The following is a 25,359-nucleotide window of genomic DNA, read 5'->3' on the forward strand; positions in this document are numbered from 1 at the left end:
TTTGCATTCGTATGCTTGCCTGGGAGTGTGAGTGTGTGGATTTTGCTTTTTATGTTGTTGTTATTTCAATAAAAAAAACAAAGTCTTACGCTCACACAAACCTACCACTCTGGTGTCAGTAAACGAATTTAAAATGCTTGTATCGTGAGCTTCACCGCTAGTACACCCTCGTTTACCGTACCCCGCTTCCTATAACTTAGCTCGATGTGAGTTTGCAACTTAAAAGAGGCTAAAAATTAACACACTAATTCAATTAATCAGTCAGTTTTGTTGTTCTCTCGCTCGCGTTCCAGGTGCCCAAACACCTTGAAACAATCTTACAATCGTAAAAAAAAAACATTCAGGAAGGAAAACGTCTTGTAAAATGATCAACATTTCTCTGTTTTCACTGTATATACGATCGTGTAACTGTGTGTGTGTGTATGTTTGTCTGTAAATGTAACGTATGATAGTGCGCGTATAATTATGCTTTTATCTGTTTTTTTGTTATTTTCGTTTTTATCCTCTTTTTTTCCCTCTATGCCCCCTTCATCGCTTTTATTGTACAAATATCCTGTTAATGGTTTTGATCGGTGCTCCCACGCGATCGCCACTATTGCAGACTTAATGGCTAAACAGACAGACACAAAAAAACTGCTCTTTATACTATAAACACAAAAAAAAAACACAAACAAAGATCAACGAGCAAAATTGCAAACGGAAAAAAAAACAAATTAAACAAACAAAAAAAAAGTGTTCCTTAAGATGGGGGAAACTGAAAGGGCACTGAACTGAAGGATGATCGGTTCGTGACAATTGCAGCTCCACGAGCCTCTATGTGTGCCTCATGTGCGCGTCGCTCGGTCCACACCCACGTATGCGTGTAAACGTTCCAAGCTACGCCATCAATAAAAAAGCAAATTGGTGGAGATCGGTTGAGGCGCGAGAAAAGCGGAAGGGGAAAGTGCTAACAAAATAGAATCGATCAGTCTGTCAAGGATCGTCATCTTAGCTAGCTGTCTGCCAGCCGCTGTGCTGTGCAGAGAGTCAGGTTTGGCCACACACTATGCCAGAGCGATGATTGCCTTTCTTTTGCTTTGCTTCCGCTGTCGGGCCCGGCGCCTGAACGTGTTGTTGTAGCGTGTCTGTATAGATTGGCTGTAGGCTGCGGTCTATGCGCGATTAGCGTTCTGCGTTTGTTAATGGTATTTAGTTGCTTTTCTACTGTTTTTGTTGTTGTTTTGTTTCACTTGTATAAACTTCACTTGTTTGCTACTTGATATCATTTGTTTGCATTTCTGCTGCGTTCTATTGTTTATTTTTAAACTGTTTTTTTCAGAACTGCTTTTAGCAATAACATAAATGTCTTGACTCTTGCCTCCTTCTTTATCCTTCCCAATTTTAGCACCAGCGTACGTATTATTTTCTAATTCGTATCATTTCTTTTTCATTCCTCTTACACACACTCTCCCCCTTCTCTTTCTCTCTCTCTCATCGTTCTTTCTTCGCTCTCTTGTCTTAATCTCCCAGAAAGTTTAATACATAAATTTGTGTTGTTTGTTTTCGTTTCTCGTTCTTTTTTTTATCATCTGCTTGATATACGTTCTTTTATATATTATTCTAAATCTTAACTCTGAGTAATAGTATTAGTACCGCGATCCGCAGAGGAAACCTCCATCCGGGTATGCGCTGGTATTGAAAAAGCACCGATCTTCAGCTAAGTTGTGAATCGTAATTTTCAATTACACTCTCACATCTCCTACCTCCTTCTCTGTGTTTTCTGTTGTTGTTGTGTTTTCTGTTATGTATGTGTGTGTTTTTCGTCTGATGTTTGTTGTGTTTTATGTATTGTTTGTTTAGGTATTTACTTGTAAGGTTTGCTTAGATTTAAACATCTGCTTCCTATCCCTTTCTTATCTCGTATATGCTACTAAACTCCCTCTTCCCCTCACTTAAGACCTAGTCTGTTTTCCTTCCGGGAACGAATATACACCAAACAACATGTAAACGGAACATGCAACGGACTGCAACAAACACTGGTCACAGGTCAAATGTATGTTACAACACGCTCTCTCTCTCTCTCTCTCTCTCTCTCTCTCTCTCTCTCTCTCGCTGGTTGCATTCCATCGCTCGGTGCAGCCCTCCTCCCGAGCCCACATAGGAAAACTATCAGTCAGTCTGGTTGGTTTGGGCCTCTCCTCTCCACACACACTTGTGGCAGGAAAATATCGAGCAAATATGAAACGAGCAAACAACCTAAATATCCCTAATTGCTATCAGACTTCAATTTTGATCTTTGATGCGTTTCGTTTACTAAATGTTGCCGTAATCCTAGCCGCCGTATCAGCCAGCAAATTTGCGTTTGCACCGCAGCCACAAAACGATCACCGTTCCTTACGTGCTAATGTCGCCTCACGCAACACAGAAAACAAACAGTTTACCCTCAGCGGGAAGAAAACAATTTTGATCACAAATTCGAACCTAGGGTGCGTGCGTGTTAACTTCCCCCAAGGGAGGTCGAACATTTGTTTCTCCTCCCCCCCCCCACCATTCGGTGCCACTTCCTCTTGCAGGATTACAGCCATTATTTACAGATCTTCTTGCCTAGCGGGAATAAGTTACAGTGCGGGCGGGGGTTTGTTGCTTAAGACCACTTAATTAGTACACCCTAACAGCTTAATAGTATACCGCCAGTGTTGCGAGTGATGATCATTAGTATAATATTTAAAAAAACAAACAAACAAGCTACGCTTCCTTCTGCGCTCGCAAGGGCAATAAATATAGACCGGAGTGCGGAGACCTGTTATCCTTCTTTCCCCTCTTTTGTTTGTTCGACAGAAGTGTCCCTTTTGTTTACCCCAAATCACTCGATCACTCACTCATGAACGGAGCAGCTGCTGCTACGGTCCGGCTGCGTGGCGTATAACGCCCGGCTACGTGCACTCGATCACCATCGGCTGGCTCGACTCGATCACGCTCGGCCGGTTGGCCGGTTCGTGCTGGCTTTGGGCCGGGCCGGGGCCACCGCTCGCCGTACCATTCCCACCGCCACCCGACTGCACCAAATGGCCACCGTAGTGTAGGTGCGGCGACGGCGCTAGATTGTGGTTGGTACTGTTGGGACTGTTGTTGTTGCTGCTGTTCGGCGGGGACGGTCCCTGGTGCTGCTGCTGCTGGATCTTCCCGGCCGACACCTTGTGTATGACCTGCTCGGTACCGTGGTGATGGCCGGCGTGCTGGTGATGCTGGTGGTGCGACGCTGGTGACAGTGCGGCCGCCGTCTGCTGTACGACAACGGCGCCCGGCGAACCGTGGTGAGACATTTCGTAGAACTCGCGGCCACCTTCCCCGTCGGGCTGGCCGTCCTTATCTGAATGGAGTTGGAAAAGCAATTCGTTAGATGGAGAGGACTTCCGGGCACAAAGCCGGACAAACTTACCCAAACACTCCGAGGTGGCGGCCGCCGCCATCGCTAGCTCCTCCTCGAGATTGTTCGGCTTGCAGCTGGTCGTCTTCCAGTGCGTGCGCAGCCCAGACGCACTGATGTACTTCTTATCACAGCCCTGGCACACGTACGGCCGGTCGTTCGTGTGCAGCCGCTTGTGCAGCTTCAGGTGCACGAACTGGGTGAACTTCTGCGGGCACAGGTCGCACGCGTACGGCTTCTGGCCGCTGTGCAGCCGCAGGTGCGTCTTCAGGTTCGAGGTCGAGCTGAACCGCTTCTTGCAGATGTCGCACTGGTGCGGCTTTTCGCCCGTATGCACCAGATGGTGCTTCTGCAGATGGGCGAGCTGGGTGAAGGATTTCGTGCAGACGTTGCACTTGAACGGCCGCTCGCCCGAGTGCGTCCGCAGGTGCACCTTCAGGTTGGACAGCTGGCCGAACGTTTTGCTGCACACGTTACACTCGTAGTGCATCTTGCCGTCGCGCTTGCGCAGCGGGTACGGCAGGCTGCGGTAGCCGCGCGAGTTCGGGCTGCCCGGGGACATGGGACTGCCGCTGCGCGAGTACGAACCACCGTCCGGGCTGAGGCTGCTCGGGGGCGAGATACGCCCCGGGGACATGTGCGTGAGCGGTGTTAGGGGCTGCATTAGCGGGTGGCCCAGCGGTAGCTGCCCCTTCGACTGGAGCTGCACGTAGCCTGGGGCCGGCGCCGGTTGCGTTGGTGGTGGCGGCGGCGGCGACACCGAGCGGATGGTTGTCGTGGTCGACGAGGTCGTCAGTCTCTCGTAGTGGCCACCGTTCAGCGGCGGGCTGTAGGTGGAGCTGGAAGCGCTGTTGATCACACTAGCCGACCCGTTCGAGGTGGAGTAGAGGCTGCCGCTGCTGCTGGTGGCGGTGTAGCTCGGTACCGGGGACTCGTACGCCACCGGCGAGTGCGTTCGGTGGTGATGGTGCGGCGGCAGATGGTGATGGGGATGGTGCAGGTGCGGATGGTGCTCGCCCGGGTACACGATGGGCGAGGGCGAGGGAGAGGCGGCGGCCGTCGGCTCCTCCCGCGACTCGTGCAGCCGCTCGTGATGGTAGCCGCTCTGGTGCGGTTGCTGATGCGGCTGCTGCAGATGATGGTGCGGGTGATGGTGCGCCTGCAGATGATGGTGGTGGTTGTGGTGATGGTGCAGATGATGCAGATGATGATGCAGATGGTGCTGGTCCGCGTGGTCCGCCTCCTTCGGCTCGGGACCGGCGGCGCCGTGATGGTGCGGCTGAGATCGGTTCGGCCCGTGGCCCGGTTCGGCCGGTTCGGGGGCCTGCGGGTTCTGCGAGCTCGAGTCGGGGCTGCAGGCCGTCCCGTACCGCTGCGACTTCTTGTACGAGTAGGCCATCTCGGTCGGGGAGGTCGGGGGCGGGGTCGCGTTCGGCTGCCGCCGGTGCGGATCGTCCGCCGACGGGGACGCGCGCTGGCTGCCGGTCAGGATGGTTTCCAGGATCGAGCTCGAGCTGGGCGGCGTGTAGCGGATGAAGGTCGCGGGCGAGGTCGAGGTCGGTTCGGCTTCGTAGTAGCTCTTGGTGAGCGGCACTACCACCGACGACTCCGGTGTCGTGTCGAGCACGATCACGGTGCTGGTGGCGGGCGTTACTTCCCGCATGCTCGCCCCCACCACCACCGGTTCGCTGCTCGCGGGCACCGCCGGCTCCACCTCGCGCTCGGTTGGCTCCAGCTCCGGCTCTACCTTGAAGTTTTTGCTGTTGTTCTTAAACTCGTACTTGAGCGGCATCTTCATCTTCACCTTGCGGTACTCGTTCTTGTCGCACGGCTCGCTCGTGCTCACCTTGTGCTGGCCGACGCTCGTCTCCTTCGGCTCGATCGCTTTCTTCGAGCAATCGAGCACGTAGTTGTGCTCGCTCTCGCTGTCGCTCGAGTCCTCCGGGGGCGTGAAGCCATCCTCGTGGTACCCGTGGCTGTGGTAGCCCTCGTCCGACCGTACCGACCCATCGTTCGGCGTCAGCTGATGCTCGTACGCCGTCTCTTTCGTCTGTGAGATCGGAGAGTCGGCATCGACCTCCTTGACGCTTTCGCGCAACAGTGGGCTCTGCTCGCGGATCACTATCCTGATGGGCGATCGGTCCCGCAGGGACTCATCGCCGGTGACGGCCGCCGCCGAGCTGCTATTGCGAGGCTCGCGCAGTACCGTCTGGTGCAGGGCGTGATGCTTCGCGGAAGGAACATGACCACCGACGGTTGCGGGCGCCGGTGGTGAGGGACTGGGCGTTGGCGTACTGCGCACCATCGCCGGCAGGTAGAGGCCCATCACGTGCTTCACGTGGTTGTAGGCGATCTCCGGCGGGACGGGCTGCTTGTACGTCTTCTTCACCACCTCCTCGCGGCAGATCGAGTAGGTCGCCCGCTCGGGATCGATGTCGTAGCCGAGCCGCTTGGCAAAGTCGCGACAGTACCACACCATCAGCTCCTCGTTCGGCATGATGTCGCGTATCGTGTAGAAGTAGATGTGCTCCTGGTGCTGGCAGGCGACCAGATTCATCACGGAGAAGCTGTACGCGGACGCGACGTACCGCATCCAGTTCGATTGGGCCGTATCCGACCCGTCGAGATAGTAGAAATCACTGTCTTTGAATATCTGCGAAGAGGGATCAAAATGGGAAGCTCCAGTTTAGACGAGAACGTACCAAAGAGAGAGAGAGAGAATTGCTAGAAGAGCTTGAAGGAGCAGAAAGTTCGGAAGGGACAGTTAATTTATCATACAAAAAGATTGTTCATAAGTACCTTGATATTCCCATAGGAAACGTGTCGCAGTTCCTGCACCTGCTCGTTGCGTTTGTTTTGGTTTTTATGTTAGATGTGTTAGATGGCGATAGAGATGGGCCGGGTTGAGGGTTAGAGGTAGGTTTCAGTAATTTCATAGTTGAAGGTTGGTTGGTTTTTTGGTAGATTTTGTTTTTGTTTTTGTACACGTCAGACACGAGAAGCAGGAAGTTGATGTTATGGAAAAAAGAGAAAGAAACATAAAGAGACATTATAGACAATGCAATTAAGGAGGATGTTTGCTGCTAATCTTAGTGCTACAGTTCATCTACTTGGTGGCATGCAAGGACATTATAGACATAGTGAAACCTGGGAAATTGCTCCAGACACTCCAGACAATGGCGGACAATTCGATTCAAACACAAAACGATCGTTCAAATTTCCCCGACAACAAAGAAATTGGACAGAGAAAGTTATGCTACGTTGTACCTTTGCACGGGGAAAAAAGCGCGTCGTCTGCAACAAACTGCTGCTTTTTCATTTTGTTCTTGCTCTCTGGTGTCTGTTGAGCACACACACACCGACCGGCGCTCTCTCTCTCGCTCTTTAGCTGTCAACGAACAGTGAGAGTTTTGGGGAAAACTACACTTCCTTATGGCACGTCTAGCGCTGGGCAGCACGAGGCGGGAGGGAAAGAGAGCCGTCAGCGTATCAAATTGCAACGCATCCATCAACAGACATAAAGGAAAATCCTGTTCGAAGTGATGGTGCGAGTGAGATAGATAGCGCACCAAGTCGAGGCAAAGGGTCCTATCCTGTTTCATTTCACAGTGAGGTAGGTCTGGTTTGGCCAGTAGAATGCATTATTTACACAGAAAGGAAAAATGGCAGACGCTGTGCTCTTTTTCACAGCAACGGATTGAATAACGAAGCTTTTTTGGGGGATTTTCGTATATAATTTTTGCACACTGTAAGAGTGTACAGGAGACGAATATTTCTTAAAAAAAAACACGTAGAATTGCATGCGTCCAGCGCATAACTTGCCCACTTGTCTTCGACAAAGGGGATGCTTTAGAGTCTGAGGCAACCACACAAAGACAAACCACCACCGTTGGATCTAGCCGCTAATGTAGTGACCGATAGAGCAACGAAAGGAAGGAACGGGACGGTTCCTTTGTCTAGCAGTGCTAACTTGAGCTTAAGAAGTAGGAGTAAGAAAGCTCGCTCCACTTACCCTCCAGAAGTACCGCCACAGCTGCTTATCGCTCGGGTGGCTCGGTGTGCGGACGCCCTCGAACGGGCCGAACCGGGTGCCGCGCGGGATGACACCCGTACTCCATACGCCCTCAGTCTGTTTGGAAAGATTGGGAAACACACAAAAAGAGGGATTTTGTGATTATGAGATGGTTTTTTTTTTTGTTGGGATTTTGCACTCCAGCACCGTCGGCAACGGGCTCGAGATCCTTACCGTGGAGGTGGGCGTCGACAGGACGAGGGAGGGCTTGAGCGTCAGGCTGCGGGGGAGCGTTTTCTCCGCCCGGCCGGGCACACCCTTCTCGCAGGGCATGTCCGGCACGATGTACACCGCCAGCCGCTCGAAGTCTTCCTCGCGCATACGCGTAACATCGTAGTCCTGCTGCGCGTTTGGCGTAACGCTTCGAGGGGGATTCGCTCCAGACATTTTGATTAGCTGCTGTAGTACCGTGGCAAGAGTTAAAAAGAAAAAAAAGAAAAATATAATAATTAGTCTACGTGTGTGTTTGAGAGGGTACGGCAGGAGCAAATGGAAAGAAAGGCACCGAGAGAGAGAGAGAGATAAAGGCGTCATAAGCAGTAAGAATCGATTTCAGTTTCCACCTGCACGTCATGGGCGTGCGACAGGGCCCGACCCCCTTCGGTCACCTCCATACTTGTACCCCCATCCACCAAAGCCCGCTTTGTTGTCTCAAGGTGAAGTGCCAGTGAAAGGATGCATGGACGATGAGCGTACACGATGCGGATGTCCAATCCGTTCCGCAAGCAGCGTCCTTGCGAGAGCAGGCGCGTAAAGCGGGGGAAAACAGAATAGGGAACGGGAGGGGAAGGAAGAGGAGGAAGTGCGAGAAGGTGGGAATGAAAAATCCGACTCAAGGTCAGCATTAAACGCGCGTACGCTAGAGCGCGATAGCGCTTGGGTGAGCGGTGAGAAGACAGGAGAGGACGCACGAGCGAGTGCGATGTGTGCGAGCGAGAGCGGAACAGTGCAGTTATGCAATGGCTTCCTAATCCTGAATGCAGCAGCAGCAGCAGCACGAAATTGTCGGTGAGCGCGTATGCGCTTCTCGGCCCTCTCGTCGCTCGCCGCAACGTGTGTGTGCCTCATTTCCGTCCATGCTGCTTGCTAAATGGGACTACCGGGAAGAGTCCATTGTGGCGTGACAACAGACGAGAGAGGAGCGAGGGCACCATTACGTAGTGAAGTGCCCAGAGTGGGTGAACTACTGCAGAAGCGTAATTTATCGATTCGGTCCGATTCGGCCCAACAAGATTAGAGTCCCGGAGACGCGTCGCGTGAAGGCTCACCAGCAAAAACCTGACCTCACACACTACGCGGAGGTAGTGGGGGAAGGCGTCACGATAATACAAACACACACACACACACACAAACACATACACACACACACACACACACACACACACACACACACACACAGAAACACACGAAAGGTTGACTGATTTACAACGCCAGCCATTGGAATGAAAGTGAAATATCAAAGGTCAGACCAAATTAAGCACGTCACTACCGTGTTACACTGACCACCTACGGCTTATGCAGGTTGTTCCCACAGTTATGTTTGCCCAAGTGAACCTCCCCCGAACAGCGCCAAGAAAGGTTGGATTTTTATCACCCTTCTACGGCCGCCGCTCAGCGCAAAGCTCAAGGATAGCACGCGATAGCACGGACGGTGATAGCCGTATGCTTATGCAACTGCATACTGCAGGCGACCACAGTTTATTGGTGCGGGTCCTTGCAACGTGACAGTACCCACCTAAGGTTGCGGTAAGGTTGCGGCCGGAAGCATTGATTTTGGATGGAAGCGCTTTCCTGTAGTTGTAGTTGCACACAGTCGCTTTGTGGGGAAAATAAAACACTTCTTGCAATTGGAGCGAGTAGTCTAACACGAATCCAACAAGAATTATTGAGGACAAATCGTTATTGGAAATCAAACGACACCTAATGGCTCCATTCTATACAGACACGCACACACACACACAAACAGACTCTATACTGTACAGCTCCCGACTGCACTATCCCACACTGCTGTTCTGCTCGTGCACTGTGGACAAATGGATTCGACAGTGTCACAAGCCAGTCGCAGCATCCACCCGCATGCACGCACGCACAGACAGTAAAAACTGCACTCCTGCCTAAAAGCGACAACCACCCACACACACACACACACAGTCAGAGGCAAAGGAACAAGAACAAGGAAGCGCACCACCACCGAGGAAGCAGGCAGGCGAAGTGCTTTAAAACCATCCGCTCGCTGTGCGATTCGATCGATTCACTTCCGTGTGTGTGGCAGCCCGTTTCGCTCCCGCAGTACGCGGATGCTGTCGCCCCGAGTGGGGGGGGGGGGACGAGCGGACGGACGCAGCCTGTCGTATGTCTTGTCTCTCCTTTCGCCAACGCGCTTGACAAGGAAGGGCGGACCGTTTTCCGCCCGGACCCAGCCCGACCCGACCCGACCCGAAGAGCCGAAACTCCTCTACTGACCCAGTTTGCACTGTTCCTGGCTGCTCCTGCAGCAAAAAAAAACCCACGACACACCGACAATCGGTGACTTCCACCGCTCACTCTCACTCTCGTGGGGGGAGCCCGGTTTTGCGGTAGGTCTGGGATGCAGACATCTCTTATCTTGCACTCCTTGTTCGTGTTCGTGTTTCGCTCCGCAAAACCCGGGAGCCGAGTCCTTGCCCAACTGTGGAGAGGATGCATTCGGGCGCGGTGCACGATTGCCGGACTCTCCGGATGCAGCATCCGCATGGGCGTCGGGTTTGTTGGAGCGAGGATTTTGAGGAGAGATTTTCTCTCGGGAGAGAGCCAAGCCGAATGGCATGCGAAAGAGCGTATGCTCGTGAAGCAGGCGGAAATGGTTTTGTTTTCACGCCTTTATCGTGTGCACCCGTTTCACTCTCGTTTTAGGTGTGAATTTTTCTGCCTGACTTTCCCGTCAAAAAGGGATGCATCTTCCCTTTTTGCCTTCCCAGAAAAAAAACACACACACACACTAGACAATCGAAACTAAACCCGAATGCACAAACAGGGCAGTGTTTCTTTGTGTGTCTACATAACATCCTTTCTGCGGCGCACGGTGAGATGAAATTGGCCGCAAAAACCAAAACAATGCGCTCGCTGTTGTTTTGCTGTTGCTAAGAAAGGTTTTACTTTTATCCGTCTTTACTTAACCGAACAGGATAGAGAGCGAACAGGGAGAGGAGGTAGAGAGAGGAAGAGAGAGTTTTGTTGTTTTTCTAAATGCATCCTTGCACCCCCAAAATACACCGCTGCATTCGGCTACGAGCCGGCGCTCTCTGTACGCTCAACCCAGGGTGGGGTGCGTGCACGAAAAGGGTGCAGCCCCCCGGCCGTCTGCTGCGCCAGGGGTGCAATTGCGTCCGCGCGCCCGGTCAGTGGCAATTTGAGATTCCTAATAAACTTTCATCACTTTATTTTTAGCCCGCGCGCGGTTACTGTGCGCGCCACCGGGCGCCCCCATCGCAGGTAGCAGGCAGAGCCGCCCAGACAGATTCACGCAAAACCCGGCCCACGTTCAAAACGTCCGCTGATCGGATCAAAACCACCCAGACTACTGGCAGCCAATGGTGGTGGTGGTGAGGGTGGTGGTGATGATGTCGGTGCAGCACCAATTCCTTCCCCATCACATCAAAACGGTAGCCAAACAGGAAAAACCTTCAAATTCTCATCCACTTTGCACTAGTTTTGCCCTGCTTTCCCGTTGCCGTTCGACCGACTTGCAGCCGATCGTTCGGCTTTTCCTCCGTGCGTGTAAGTGTGCCGGTTGTGCCGTCGGCCATCTTGCGTGTTGCGCGGTGCGAATTTTCACCCCATGCCAGCCGGATGCTAACCCCGCGCAGTGTCGTTTGCCAAGAAAAAACGCAACCCGTACCCGATGATGATCGTGCGATGATGATCAAGGTTAGGGTAAGTTTTGTGTTACAACCATCGCTATTGCCCCGTTGAATGACCGGTCTCAAGTTTACGAACGGTTTTTGGGGATGTGCGAAGCTTCCTTCCTAGGGCTGTAGGCGGAGAGGGATAGTGATGGCGGAACAGGAATTTGCACGCTGAATGTACGCGCGAAAAGTGAAGGTTAGCGCTCGCGAGCGGTGATCATGTGAGTGGCAGAGGTTCATCTCCCCCCTGCCGTTTTTGTAGTGGTATCGGGAAGGAAGCTGCTCTCCGTTGATGAATGGTAATATTTTCGGACATGCTCAAAATTGTGTGAGGTAGTGAAAAGTATATCAATGGGATGGTAGAATTTTGCTTGAAATTTTCTTTCTAATGATTGCTTTTGTTTTTTAATTTACCATAATACAATACACATTTCTCTTAATTGTATGTAAAATGGCCATAAACCAACGTAAGATTCAGCGAGCGACAGAAAAAACTTTTTACATTGAAATGCACAAACCAGTCGCGGCGAGATTTTGGTACACGACTCGACGTGTAGAAAACAGTGCATCTATCTGCTCCACTAATTTGTCTCACTGAGCAATGGCAAGTTAAAAGTGAATAAAACTAGTGAAAGCAATGCATTTTTCTTCGAGCAAGGCTTTTATCAACATACTAAAACTATGGTTTGTCAATTCTCATAAAGAAAATGAATTTATACAACTATTTTAACTACGTTATGATCGTTATAAATCTTAATAATTACCTGTCTGATGATCACTAAATATTTGATACCAATTATATTCACTCGTTCTGCCACCCAAACTATAGCTTAACAATCGCTACACGATCACCACACAGGTACAAACGCTTTCCAGTACTGCGTTCGTTGTTACACCTTTGATCACCCTTCGATCACCAGTATCACCAGTAACAAAACGAACAGAGCGTGGGAGCCGGCAATCATCAGTAGAAGATACCGGCAGCAACCGATTGCATCGTCAACGATATTAGTGTGTTTCCACACACACATACATATACACACACACCCGCTAAAAGGGCGCAAAACCGCACTCGAAACTAATCGTCGCGCGAGTCGCTGCTGTACTGGCACTTTCGTACCGGGTCTCGGGGTGCGCAACCTCCCCCAAAACACACAGCGCGGCGCAACAGCATATCCGATGCTGCTGCGCGACACCACGCGAACCAACGCATCCGAGCTGAATCGCTGGCGTAAGGCAGAGAGAGAGAGAGAGAGAGTGTGTGGCAGGGTGACCACCCCGTAGCTGCCGACTAAGCTGCCAAAGCGGAAACGCGGGAAAAAGTGCCTACCCTCATCCGGCAACTCAACTGCACCAGCAAACCAGGGGGGAGTTGTGTGCAAGATGCAGTGGGAGTTCAACAACAAACAGACTGCTACACGCCCGAAACATTCGGCTGTGTAAATATCCAGCGCAACCGTGGCTGGAGGAAAATCTTTGAAACAGCATTCCTGTGTGTAGGGAAAACCTTGAGTGGGAAAAATCAATCCAACGTCCCTGATTCCCCCCGTTTTGTAACCGTAGCTTTGCAAGCGTGTTTGTCGTAACGCCGTTGTCAATTGGAAATCTCTATCCACAAACACCACCAACACCAATGTCGGCCCCCGTGTGTTTTTGTCGGTGTTGATCGTTTGCGGCCGTTTGCATTGCACACAGATGTAGTGCAAACTGCACATGCACTGAGCAGGGGAAGAAGTGTAGCGGAACGCGAGTCCCGTCATTCCGTCCGGCCGGCCGGACTTTTTATGGGTTATAATTAGGCGCAAGGTTAACCTTAGCCGCCACAGCCACAGCGAGCGCTCCCGAATTTGCACCCACCCAAGTGTAGTGGTTAGTTTTTTGCTAGTGGAAGGTGGAGGAAGGAGTGGAAACGGGTGGAGGAGGAGTGCTAGTGTGTGAATGATCGCGTCACTGTTCGTTTGCAAATGGCGAGCTGCGAGAAAAGTGGCAATAGTGTTTGTTCGTCCGTTCGTCGTACGTCAATATTTGATGGTCGAGCCGGGTGGCGTCAGCGATGCACTTATGATGTGCACGGTCCGGTTTGCAACAGCCCGCTCTGATGATGGTCACTGTAACTGTGAGGGAATATATGAACGCTTCATATGGAGCGAGATTGAGCGGAATAAAACAATGTAAAGTGTAGCTCGTTTAAACACAAAATTGGAAAGATGGAGACGCCCAGCCTTTTGTTTACTATTATTATGTTTAATGATGTAATATACTGTTTATTACAACTAAAACCTCGTACCAGTGCACTCAATTCAAATGAATGAGCATGCGAAAGCACAAACGACCTTGAGCAGCGGGTGCCACGCGCCACCCACTCGCGGTCGCATTGCAATTCCACTGTGCGCTCCAATCATCCAGGGCACGTGACAATGGAAAGCGTTTTTGCGTAGCAGCACCACTCGGGAATGGGAGATCACCAGCTCTCAGCAATAAACAATGACTTCCGAGCGAGTGATACGCGATATCAGCCATTGAGTTTTGTTGTTTTTGTTTTTTTTTTTCTTTTTCCCATTTACTGACCTTGAGAATCGTTTCGCGTCGAAACCGAACCATTGATTTAGCTGCGTAGCTTTCCTCTACGTTTTATTTTCCGGGATAGGTTTGATCGAGATTAGCCGACGTTGTGTGTCGCTAAAAGCCACTTGTAGTTGCAACAAAGTGGCCCCAAAGCCGTAAGATTGCTTGAAGAGGTTTGTTGAGGTTGAGGGCTGCGCTGAGGGAATTTACTTTCACTGTCGACAGAACGATGGCGCCCGGACGTATTTTGTAATAGCCGAAGCTTGAACCACTAGCGCGGTGATTTAACTTTTCTTTTCAATGCACAACCCTTCACGACGCTTGTGAGTGTGAGTGTCATGCACTGTCAGCACTGCACGCAAAATGGAAACACTAAAAATAGCACCCACCAACAGGACGGTCACTCATGTCTGTGTCTTCAGTTTTGTACGCAAAACAACATTTAAAATATGGATTTGCTGTCTCTTTGAGGAACTTGCAGGGGATTCGGTAGCGACAACAAAGACACCGTTTGATAATTCCATCTAGCGATCTTGCACACCGTAACGCAACTGATCATCTTCGTGCGCACAGCAAAATAAACCGTCCTGGATCGGTTTGAGTGCCGGTGAGTGTCCCGTGAGCTGCTCAATTCTAGCACTCACTCGCATTCCCATCTACTGTTACCCGCATTCCCTTACATCATAGTTCCTGTGTTTTTGCTAGAAAGAATTGTTTCCTCCGGGAAGAGTGCTTTCCTAAACCAGAGTCAAGTGAGTGGCTTGCACGATCCTCTTGAGTGGCACGGAAATTTACGGTGCTAGTTGGTGGTTTCACTTTTCACGCTCACCCACCCATCCCCTTTGTCTTTGTCTCTCGCCAGGGTAAACAAACGATCCAATCACAATGGAGTCCAGTCAAAGCAGATTGGCGCGTGCACTGCTGCTGCTGCTGCACCTTCCGCGCACTGTGTGCCATGAGTGTGATGCACCAAACCGCTGATAGTGTGTGGAGTGATAGGAGCGGAGACTTTTCGCAAGCGCAGCACAATGTCAACAGGCGCATCTTGAATATGTGCACCACTCACTCACTCACTCACTCACCCTCCCAACCCCAAGCACTCTAGTGTGTGAGTAGTGAGGCTTACATACTCTTATCAGTAGCGTTTAGAAGTAGCGAACAAAAAATAAAAAGTGCTTGACAAATGAAGCATCCCGCCCGCTTCAATCGATGCAAAGGGTTTTGGTTGCAAAGGGGTTTGGAGGGAGCATGGTAGATGATTAGCGCGCGGGCGGGTAGTGGGCGACCGTCCTGCGACGATGCCACGAGGCAGTCGAGGCCTTGGCGAGGGCCGGACGGGCGCAACAAGCGAAAGTAAATATTTTTCTCCCAGCGCTTCCCATTGCATTGCATCAGAAGTAGTTGCATCGGCGACCCCGCTTCACGATCATCCCCTCCTTTCCCAACACCTCCCACCCCCCACCCCGTCAGGGTAAACAATCGGTCCGAACAATAAGGAACTATGTGCATCGCAGCACACACACACACTGGCACTCACTGGGAGCCGCACTGGGACTGGACACGGGCGCTTGATTGGGCGGTTGACAATGGCGGCGAAGTTCAAGGGGCGGGTGGTGAGCACCAACACACACACACACACACACGGAGATCAGAGTGGGGCCGGTTGTCACGTTTTCCGTCGACCTACACGTGATCATCGAATGTCATCTCGACGGTTTTGCGCTCATTGTTTTCTCATTGTGGCGCGCGTGTGGCATATATCTGTGTGTGTGTTTGTGTGTGCTTGCAATTTGGATTTTGCGACGAGGCTGATTAGACCCATTCCGCGAGTCGCGCGTTTCGTAATGCAGCGTAAATCTCAATCGGTGCATCCCGCGGCGGCACGTCACGGCCCCGGCTGTATTGGTGTGCCCTTCAGTTATGCTGTTTTATATGTGTGTGTGTCATTGAAAACTGTTTGCAAATGAATGCGTGTAGATACATATAAACAACGCAAATGGGGTTCAACAGATCAGCAAATAAAGTGTAAAAATAGCATCTGATGAAGTGTGCCTTCTACTCCAAGCTTTCTGCCAAACATATTGTGTCTATTTTTTGAGCACTTCACCACCCAGTGCACGCAGTGCAAGCGGTAATCGAGTGAAATTGCCCTCACTTGTTGTGACCCTTCCGTGTGTGGGCCCCAACCTGTCTTCCCTCAACACACATTCCCCTGTCCAAGCGGCCCTTCACAATTGAGATCTTTCGAGCGGCGCGTGGCACCGTTGGCCGCTGTTGCCTTCTAGCGAAACGACTGGAACTCCAGTTCAGAGTATGTGTGTGTGTACGTGTCGTTGTTTTTAGAGAGGAGGAGTAGTGGAGGTTTGTTTTGCTCCCCTTTTTTGCATTACAATATTCGCACTCCGGAGCAGATGATTGGAAACGGTTAGGGTGTGAGCAATCCCCACACTTATATAATCAATCGCACGTGTCGCTTATTAATGCACCGATCTGGAGTGTGTTATGCAAAAAAAAAAAACAAGGAGGCGTTTGATAAGAGAGACGCATTGATAACGTTTGTGAGGCATGTTTTTATATTACGAAATAGAGATTAATGTAGCTGGATTTTTTTAAAATCGAAAAACATTACTTATTTAAAATACATTTCTGTATTTTTCTAGATCGTTCAAAATCTCTGATTTTTACTTTTATTTTTTCAGATCTTTCCATTGCAGTAAACCACCGATCAATCATCACACGATCGTTTACAAAACAAAACGGAAATGGGTTTGCAAATTCCCGAACCTTTCGCAAATCAAAACAAAGCTCTGTTGTTTGCACAAACAAACGCTCCAACCGGTGAACGGTAAACAGTAATTAGAATCGGTCGTTCTGCCGGACTTTGCTCGCCTGCAATCGCGCCTAATCAGCGTACATTAATCAAACGAAAATGCAGCCTCTAATTGGTACGGTTTGAGTCAGCACGCTATGTGCTTTGGGTAGTGTCCCGAAACGAGTAACAAAACCTGCGATAATTCTGGAATTTGTTGGTAAAGCTTTTCCACAGACACGCACAAGGGCTGGTTCTAGTTGCATCGTGAGGTAGAAGTAAATGGTTCCTTCTCTTTTCTTTTTTGCATGACCAAATGCGAAAGTGAGTTCGCCAAAGCTTCTCACCGTGGGCGGTGGTGGTTTTACATTTACCAAACCACCAGCGCGCTTTGCTGAAAGCGAAAACACATAATCCGATTCTGACACTCCCTGGGTTTCTCCCGTCCCGGAAGTAAATGGGAATAGCTGCGGTGCTTACTTGGCGGAAATTCACACACACACACACACATATTCAGGGATATACATACAGCCTTTGCAAGTATATAAAGAAGCACGAGAGTGTGCTTTCATTTCTCTCGATGCCTTAAATGGTTTGTTTTTATCGTGAACCACCATGCTGCTCCATCGTGTTGGAAAATTTCGCCCGTCCGAATGGAACCATTCGTGTTTCGGGTGCCTCTGTGTGTGTGTTTGTGTGTGTTTGTGTGTGCATATTTACTCTCGTAAAAGAGGGCCTGGGGTGCGCAGTCTAGGGATGCATTTTACAACCCCACTGCAGCAGGTTTCTGATGTCCCCTTTCCCCTGCTCCCAGCGCTAGTTGAAGCTGAAATGGAAATTATCGATTTTCTCATACTTGTACGGGTCCGCGTGCAGCACGATGTAATGGACGGTGTGATGCTGGTGTTTTGCAATACATTGTAAGAGAACGAACGTATTCTAGCATTCAATTTAATGGTGAAACAGTTTAATATTTTGCAATGATTTTCATTTAGTATTTTAATAAAATAATATTACAAAAAAACCTATACAAATCCCAATTTTCATGTCCATCCCCATCTACTACCTACTTGCTTTCATAGCCAACAGTAGCGGCTCCGTTGTGGGGTAGGCTTAGTTGACTTCGAGATCGGAGATGGCCTGTGTGTGTATTTGTTTTTTTTTTCTTCACTTTTGCTCGCACTATATGCTCACTCGCCTCCCTTTAGAATCATTTCAGTTCACTCTCACTCATTCAGATCCTGCCCGGTTTTGCCCCCAGGCAACCGTACACACGAACGCACACATTCCCTTTCCGCATGTGTTGATGCACACCAAGCGATCCGTGTTTGCGGTGCTGTAGTGGTTTCACTTTTACTCAGCCTCACAATCGAATTTCATCGCAATCGCTCCTCGGCTGTATGCAGCGAAAATTTGCAAAACACACACCTACACAAACACACAACACACCATTTACACATAGCAAAGAGTGTACCGGATGTAGCTTACATCCTTTCGTCCCGGGGAATTTGGAAACCGAGAAGGGAGTGTGTTAAGGGGAAGCAGCAGGTAACACGATAGCCGGCCGGTCCCGGAAACGAGCACGAGCACACCCTAATTTGCTTCTTTTTTTTTCGCGTTCTCGATAATTTTCCGTTCAGTGCAGAGATCGTTGGTTGGAAGTTTCGAGCGAATTACTACTCTCTTACAACAGCAAAAACACACACACTCAGTACTAGGTATAACCGTACAATCTCGAAAGTAATTAGAACGTACGAACTCCTTGTTTTGTACAAATTCCACCTTTCAGTTTCACTCGCTGCTAGTTTTCAACCAACTATTCTTCCCACCACACTAAGCCTCACACTCGAAATAGACATTTTGAACGAAACAGAAAAAACTCTATCCACTACAGTCAGAGCAAGCAGTACACCGTCCCGGCCTACGCGAGGCGTCTGCTAGAGCGACGATAAAACCCCGGTCCCGGACCTACGACAACAATATTTACGGTTCGACTGGCACGATTGGCTTGCATGTGGTTGCAAGCAGCCGTCTGCCGTCCGTCGTTTGCTCTACAGTGTGTCTCTATTTGTGCGTGTGTGTGTGTGTGTGTGTGTGTACCGGTACAGCAGGATCGGAAGTTCTGCATGCGACTGACGGGCGAAAGCAACGCCAAACCAAAACCTACCGCACACGATACAAAGTTGAGTCCTCGTTCGGGCAAGTGGCGTTCGGGCCCTGCCGCCGTTCGGGCCCAAACCCAGTGCCAACTTTTCACGCTACACGAGTGTATGTGTGTGGACTGTTTCTGACAAGGTAGAAGAAGAAATAGATCACACACACACATACAACACAGCCACTGTGCGATACACCATGGGGCGAAAAGCTCGCGGAAGGGCTTTTTTCCCATTTAGCAGTGCAAGCGAAGATGCGCTGCGCATCCTAAAAAGCATCTCTCCATGCTCGGAAAGGGCTTTCCTGTTTCTCCCCCTTTTGCAGCAGCCATCCATGCCATTCAAACACACACACACACATACACACTTACACATATTGGAACCAAACTGGATGGAATGTGTCTTCCGGTTTTTGGAAGGGAAAAGCAGGGCGGTTATATTTTCCCACGGCACCGCGTCTCTCATTTACACGACGGCAGCCGCGACGGTCCTGACGAGCTGCCTTGCCTGACTTTCGTTTTCCGCAATGTAACAATTGTGGTCGTGGGGAGTGGGAGGCAAACTGCCGTCGTTTGTCCGCTGTTGGGGTAGTCCCTGTTCTGGGCGGAATGTTGGAGAATGTGTCGTGCTTCCGTTGTGTGGAGTGGTTGAGAGTTTTTTTGCATCCTTTTTTGTTAGCTATTTTGCTCATGAATGTGGACAAACATTTTTGTGTACTAGCAATGGTATTCTATTTATATTTTAAATAGCCTTAGAAGTGGCAATTTTTTAGTATTATATATTATTTTAAATATACATTCTTTAAGTATATAGCTTATGATTTATGTTTCTAGATTTTGTTTGTATATTGTAGTTCTTTTCAGTCATTTTTATGTTGTTTTATCCAAATAGTTCCCGTATATCATTTCACCTTTTTATTATTATTAAGTTTTGTGTATTTGTGACTTCATTTCCAAGCCTGCAAAGGGTTTCGTAATAATAGTGAAACACTTGTGTCAACACATTCTAAAATTGAATCATCATTAATTGAACACTTTTCACACTTTCTAGAATCGTGTTAAGTTGTAACACAGCACATGTGCCCTTCCAAGCACACATCCGAACATTTTCAATATTTAATTGTATAGAAATTGCAATTACAGCCTTCCTTCCGCCCTTTTTGCGACGGTTCAGCAACGAACCGCCGCTTCTGCTCGAAAGCAATTTCGTTCATTTTCCATCCCGACCACACACCCACAGAGCAGCTCCCTAAATTCCCTAAACGAGCGTGAGCGTTAAAAAATGCATTACAAACCGCTCTTGCGTTTCCTACCACGATGCAAACGGCCCCCCGTTTTTTTTCTGCAGAAGCGGCCGCTCGGTCGGTGCAGGAAAAACACAGAAAACCTTCAGGCAAAATGCATGTGTGTGTGAGTGTGTCGTGTGCAGTCAACGGGAAACGCAAAATAAAACAGCAAGCATGAGGGAAAAACAAACACACCAGACGTGTTCCCAGTCCGCATGAAACGCACTCACACACACACACAGGCACAAGCCGAATGCTCACCCGGACCTATCCCAATGTGGCGAGCGAAGCGGGCGGTGGGATGGGATCGGTGAGGACGAATCCCCGACTCGACTCGATGCTTCCGCCGGCAAATTAGTCGTCGACCGATGGCCCCGGGGAGGGGAGACCGGCCGGTGGCGAGAGGGTTTTTGTTTCTGACTGCCGTGCGGTTCCTGCATGTCTAGCCGTCTGCCCTCATCCCACACAGAGTGCATTTCCTTCGCACACGCTCCTTCTTTTTCTTTCCCTTTCTCTCTCTCTCTCCCTCTTCTGGAGCTTTCCATCAAAACAGCGCTGACCTGTCTTTGGCAGGTATTGTTCGATGTAAATGAGTTTGCCAATGCTGTTGGTATGATGAAAGCAGTGCGAGCGGGGTGAGAAAAACAAGGCCTACTATCAGGGGAAAAAATGTGACGGAAAAATGACGCAGTAAGGCAGCCGTTGGTGGCAATTTCGGTACACCAATGCGCCTGTTATGCGCATGACCTCCAGCACCAATTCGTACTGTGCGGGAGAAATAAATGGAGTGGAATATGCGGAATGGTTTGGCTTTTGTCCACTGCATGCTTCCCAACAAAAAAACAAACGATTCTTCCAAATTGTAAAATATCTACATACTCAGTTTAGGTTGTCGAGCAATCAATTGGCGGGTTGGTAGTGGCAAACAAGAAGAACAAAAAAAATCGCCCTACCAAGACAAAATTGACGGCGCCCCCTAGCAGAATAATCAGCGAAGCTTGAACGTCAACAACGAACACTGCCCGTCTGCTCCTGGCTGACTGTTATTGCTATTGTTGTTGTGTGCCCTTTTTTGCCCTTTTTTTGCATTGTCTTCGCTGTCTGCCTTCGCCTTCTGCGTTGGCACCCCTTCCGCCGCTTCTCGGCAGCCCTGAAGCGGCGGCTTTCGTGCGGAAGCGGAACAACAAAGCGCACCACACCAGCACACACTGACGTTTTCCATTTCGATCTGCGCAAGCGGAATGATGTTGTCCTAGGTTCTGGACCGTTGTGTGCCTTCGCCACCAGAAGGGGAAGCTATAAAAAGGGTTGGCTGTGAGTGGCTGGCACTGCACTGAAGCGTGCGGTAGTTTTTACTGCTTAATGCACTCCGACTCCGGCGACTTTTGTTTCGAAGCAGCAGCACAGTTTGTCCATAAAGAAAGCTCCACACGATATCGATATCGTTTGAGCCATTAATAGAGTGTCCTTTCTTGCCGTTGCTTTATTTCTAGTTTTTATTTGTAAAAAGACAAGAGCTGGCAAAGGGTAGGGAGAGACTATATGTCTGCACTGTTCAAGCAAATGCTTGCTCCAACGCCCCAGCGCCACAGACGCCCCAGCGCCACAGACGCCCCAGCGCCACCGAGGCTAGCGTTCGATTCGCGTCGAAGCCAGACGCGTTAATTAAGGACAATTTAATAAGGAAGCAAACACCGTTACCATAGCGTTATGGGCAATCAACTTACTATCAACTGGGGAGGGCTGGGTCGAACGTTTAGACGCTCATAAATATCCTGACACGAGCCGCTCAGGCGTGTGCCTTATTAGAATGGCGTTTCTTAGAACCAAAGAGAGTACCTCGTTTTTGGTTTTTTCTTTTTGTAAACTAAAGTTGAAACTCTTGACAACGCTCATTACTACAGTGTCGATAAAACGTCTCGCTAGACGAACACAAAGACACACTCCCTTGTCGTCTGCCGGGGAAAAGCGTTTCGGTGTAACACTCTCTTGTCCAACACCACCTAATTTTACACTTCTTCCCATTCAATCGGGGTTTTTTCAGGAATGGGAAAGGTTTTCATGAGCTTCTCTTTTTGCCAAGTGTTTTCCCTCCTAAGGCTACAACCGGTGCATAACTTGGTGGTGTGGAACGTGCAGAACCAGCTCTGATCTTTTCCGTTTTCCGCAGCATAGAATGGTACGGGGTTACACTCTCGTACACCTCCTTCCACATTGTACAAACGTTCAGCCCAATGCAGCGACGGGCTGCACCTGGTGTGCACTCACAGACGCGATGAGCAGCAAGAGCGAACCCCCCATTCCCAGACAGATGGTCTGGTGCGGAACTTTTCTGCTTTTGCTGCACCACATTCCCCCACCCCCTAGCTCCATCTCTGCTTTGCCGAGAATGGTTCTGCCTTTTTTTTATTCATTCAACACACACACAGCATGAATGTGGCGGGGATGCACATGCATTTTACATGCGGCCAGGACAGCGTGTGTATGCAGAGTGTTGTGAGCCATAAGGAACCACCAACCAGAGGCGATGGTAATGATGGTGATGATGGCGATGACGACGCCACCTCACAGCCAAGAAGGGTTGAGTAGTAGTAGGTCGGTCGATGAACCGATACGTCTCGCCAATCGAGACTTCCGCATCCGAGACGTCCTGTCTCGACAGTGGTGGTGGTGGTGGTGTTGTAGCATGATAAACCGGGGGAGACTTTATTTATGACCAATCCTTGTCCTCCCTCTTCTCCCACCTCGCTTTAATCGCTATCAATGTTGTTTTTATTTGCCCCGTCTAGTGTTTCGGTGCCGTTTTCTCTACCGTTTCTGTGGCTATGAATGAAAGGTGGTACTGCGAAAGCCTCACAGGTTCCGTTCGGTGAGGTCAGTACCACGAGGGCCTAAAAGGCTTCTCGGCCGCGTGGAAAAAAAAGCAAACAGCAAAGCGGTGTGTTTGTTTTCCCACCGTCCCGTTCGCTCCTGTAGAGTCCCTGTTTTTTGCGTGAAATTTCGCGCAATGACGACGGCCTGTCTGGGTTTGCATATACACACACAAGGAGGGGCTCGGGGCAATTTTCATAGGCTTCCTCCTGGCCTATGAAGTTCGCTAGTTGATTCCGTGAACAAAAGGGAAAACTTTTCACCCCCAAAAGATTTGGTGTGGAGTAGCGCACAGCGAGAACTGGCGTGCGTGGAGTAGAACTGAGGTAAAGGGGAAAAGCGTCTGGGCATTATCGATTCGTGTGTTGCTCCGTCGCCATAGTTGCGCGCAATTTTACTTCCCTACCGGGGGAGGGGGTTAGGCGACTGGAGGTGGTGCATGTAGGTGCAGCATATAGTTTCCGCCCCTTTCCTCTTTCTGTCTCGCACTGGGAGGGATCTAGCAGGGAAGCTACCTGCACCGAGCTCTAGACAGGGTACCAATTACTGGCGGCGGCTGCCATGACTTTGTTAGCATTCTTGCACCAGCGAACACTGACCTCGGTGAAGCGCGAAACTGTTACCGTCGAATGCGTGCAAAACCAAATCCAAAAACAAGGAAATGGAGACAGAGAGAGAGAGAGAGAGAGAGAGAGAGAGAGAGAGAGAGAGAGAGAGATTGAGGACGACTTAATGCAACAGATCTCCCAAAAAACTGTGTCATTTTCGGTAAATTGATTATTTTTATCAAATAAAAAATACAACAAAATTCGTATTTTTGTAGTTTTTCAACAGAAATAATCAAAAAATATTTCAATAAAACACAATACAAAAAGGAAGTTTCCAAAGGTGGTTGCATCAAACGCTTTGCAAAGTGCACCACAAATGCATCCACTGCGAGTATCCTTTTTCACGCCTCTGCCACCTCACCCCATTGAAAAGTGAAACTGAATCGGAAACTACTTCAGACTGCCTCACTGAAGCGTAAAGTGCGGCACTACTCCTCTCACCGCGCTAAAGAATAAAACACTTCACAGTGGACGGGTTAATGAACCACGCTTCCTCGGTTGTGACGTTTCCATTCGTCCCAGCTCGCTGCTAACTGCCGTTTTACGGCACTTTTCTGCTTAACTCTCTCTCTCTCTCTCTTGTTCATGGTATCTCGTACAAGGATGCAGGTGGCGTATGTTTGCTCTTCCCACTTCCATATGTGACGTCGCATAAAGGATGCCGAAAGGAGGCACGAATCAAGGAGGAGCAAAAATCTGGCTTTTTTGCACCCCCTTTTTTCTATTCCACGCTCTGTTTGTAGCTGCCACTGCAACATAATACACGGCGGATGGTATTTCATGCCATTTTGTGTTGTGTTTGCTTTTTGAAAACATATCCAATTCCAGCCAGGACGGCTGGGGCCCGCAACCGACCTCAAAGGGACCAGAGCCAGTGGAAATTGTTTAGAAATATCGGGCTCTTCCTCATGTCGTTCTGCCCCGGCAGATGGGCCCCGCCATTGATAGTGTCGCCGGTTTTAAGGTTGTTGACACCTTGAGGCAATTGTTTGCATTTTCCTTTCCGTCCGTACCTTTTTTGCCCGCGCCAGTGAGAGTGAAAAGGTACAGTTCCATGACCTCCACCTCCTGTGGACCTGTGGGCGGGGTGGGGGAGGACCTCTAGCAGCCAGGACAGTGCCGCCCTGCCGTGGTCGGTGTTTTGCATTGCACTTTAGCGAACGCCGGTTTGGCCCAATGTTTCACTTGTTCAGAAATTAGTTTTCCACCATTCAGATTTTGTGCAAAGAAAGCGGGAGGAAACACAGGGCGGATGGGTGGTTATTGTTGTGGTTGGAGTTTGTTTATTCCGGGTAAATAATAATAATGGCTCGCTGCGAGAGGGGGGGAGGGGGAGGGGAGGAGGAAAACCCGCAACGGCAGGATGCGGTGTTGGGATAGGTCATTCTGAATAGGGGAGGAGCAGTTTGAGCTGTGGGAGAAGGAATAGGAGGAGCGTTCTTTAAAGCCAGTTGCGGGGCTAGTTTGGCTCCTGGTTTGGGGTAGGTTACGGTCATCGACACGATCATGGTCTTGCTTGGCCGAGCGTAGAGAAGGTCAGTGACTCTTTTAGGGGGGGGGGGGGGACGATGCATTCGGGAAGTCTTCGATGGCGAATTTTAAGTACCCGGGCAGGGGAAGTTTGCAAGAATTTAGGGGTTCTTTTGTAATGTTTTTTTAAATGATAACTTACCTTAGTATTTAATTTCCATAAGGTTTCATTCGAC

At 49.8% G+C, this 25,359-nt stretch overlaps 1 protein-coding gene across 6 annotated transcripts; it reads right to left on the reverse strand.

Annotated features, from left to right (window-relative positions):
• Positions 1-507: 507 nt before the first annotated feature.
• LOC120948310 (uncharacterized) lies at positions 508-25,359 on the reverse strand. Of its 6 annotated transcripts, none has more exons than XM_049605005.1 (6): positions 25,326-25,359; positions 7,653-7,877; positions 7,419-7,535; positions 6,206-6,244; positions 3,419-6,059; positions 508-3,349 (listed from the first exon to the last, which is right to left on the reverse strand). In XM_049605005.1, exons 2-6 carry the CDS (start codon positions 7,863-7,865, stop codon positions 2,913-2,915), a joined length of 3,447 nt encoding a protein of 1,148 aa, XP_049460962.1. In that variant the 5' UTR covers positions 7,866-7,877; positions 25,326-25,359; the 3' UTR covers positions 508-2,912. The 6 variants fall into 6 exon arrangements, with proteins under 6 accessions (XP_049460962.1, XP_049460963.1, XP_040220443.2 ...); XM_049605006.1 differs by having other exon boundaries at positions 7,653-7,874; positions 25,326-25,358; XM_040364509.2 differs by lacking the exon at positions 25,326-25,359 and adding an exon at positions 17,807-17,893.

Source organism: Anopheles coluzzii, chromosome 2 (assembly GCF_943734685.1).
Source record: "Anopheles coluzzii chromosome 2, AcolN3, whole genome shotgun sequence".
Lineage (NCBI taxonomy): Eukaryota > Metazoa > Arthropoda > Insecta > Diptera > Culicidae > Anopheles > Anopheles coluzzii.

Excerpts from the sequence above, each read along its gene's own strand:
- LOC120948310 (XM_040364502.2), bottom strand. The coding sequence starts at position 13,963 with ATGGTTCGGTTTCGACGCGAAACGATTCTCAAG. Across the intron at positions 7,878-13,930 it reads GACGCGAAACGATTCTCAAG|CAGCTAATCAAAATGTCTGG; the intron begins GTCAGTAAATGG and ends ACGGTACTACAG. Across the intron at positions 6,245-7,418 it reads TGTGGCGGTACTTCTGGAGG|GTGCAGGAACTGCGACACGT; the intron begins GTAAGTGGAGCG and ends CGCAACGAGCAG.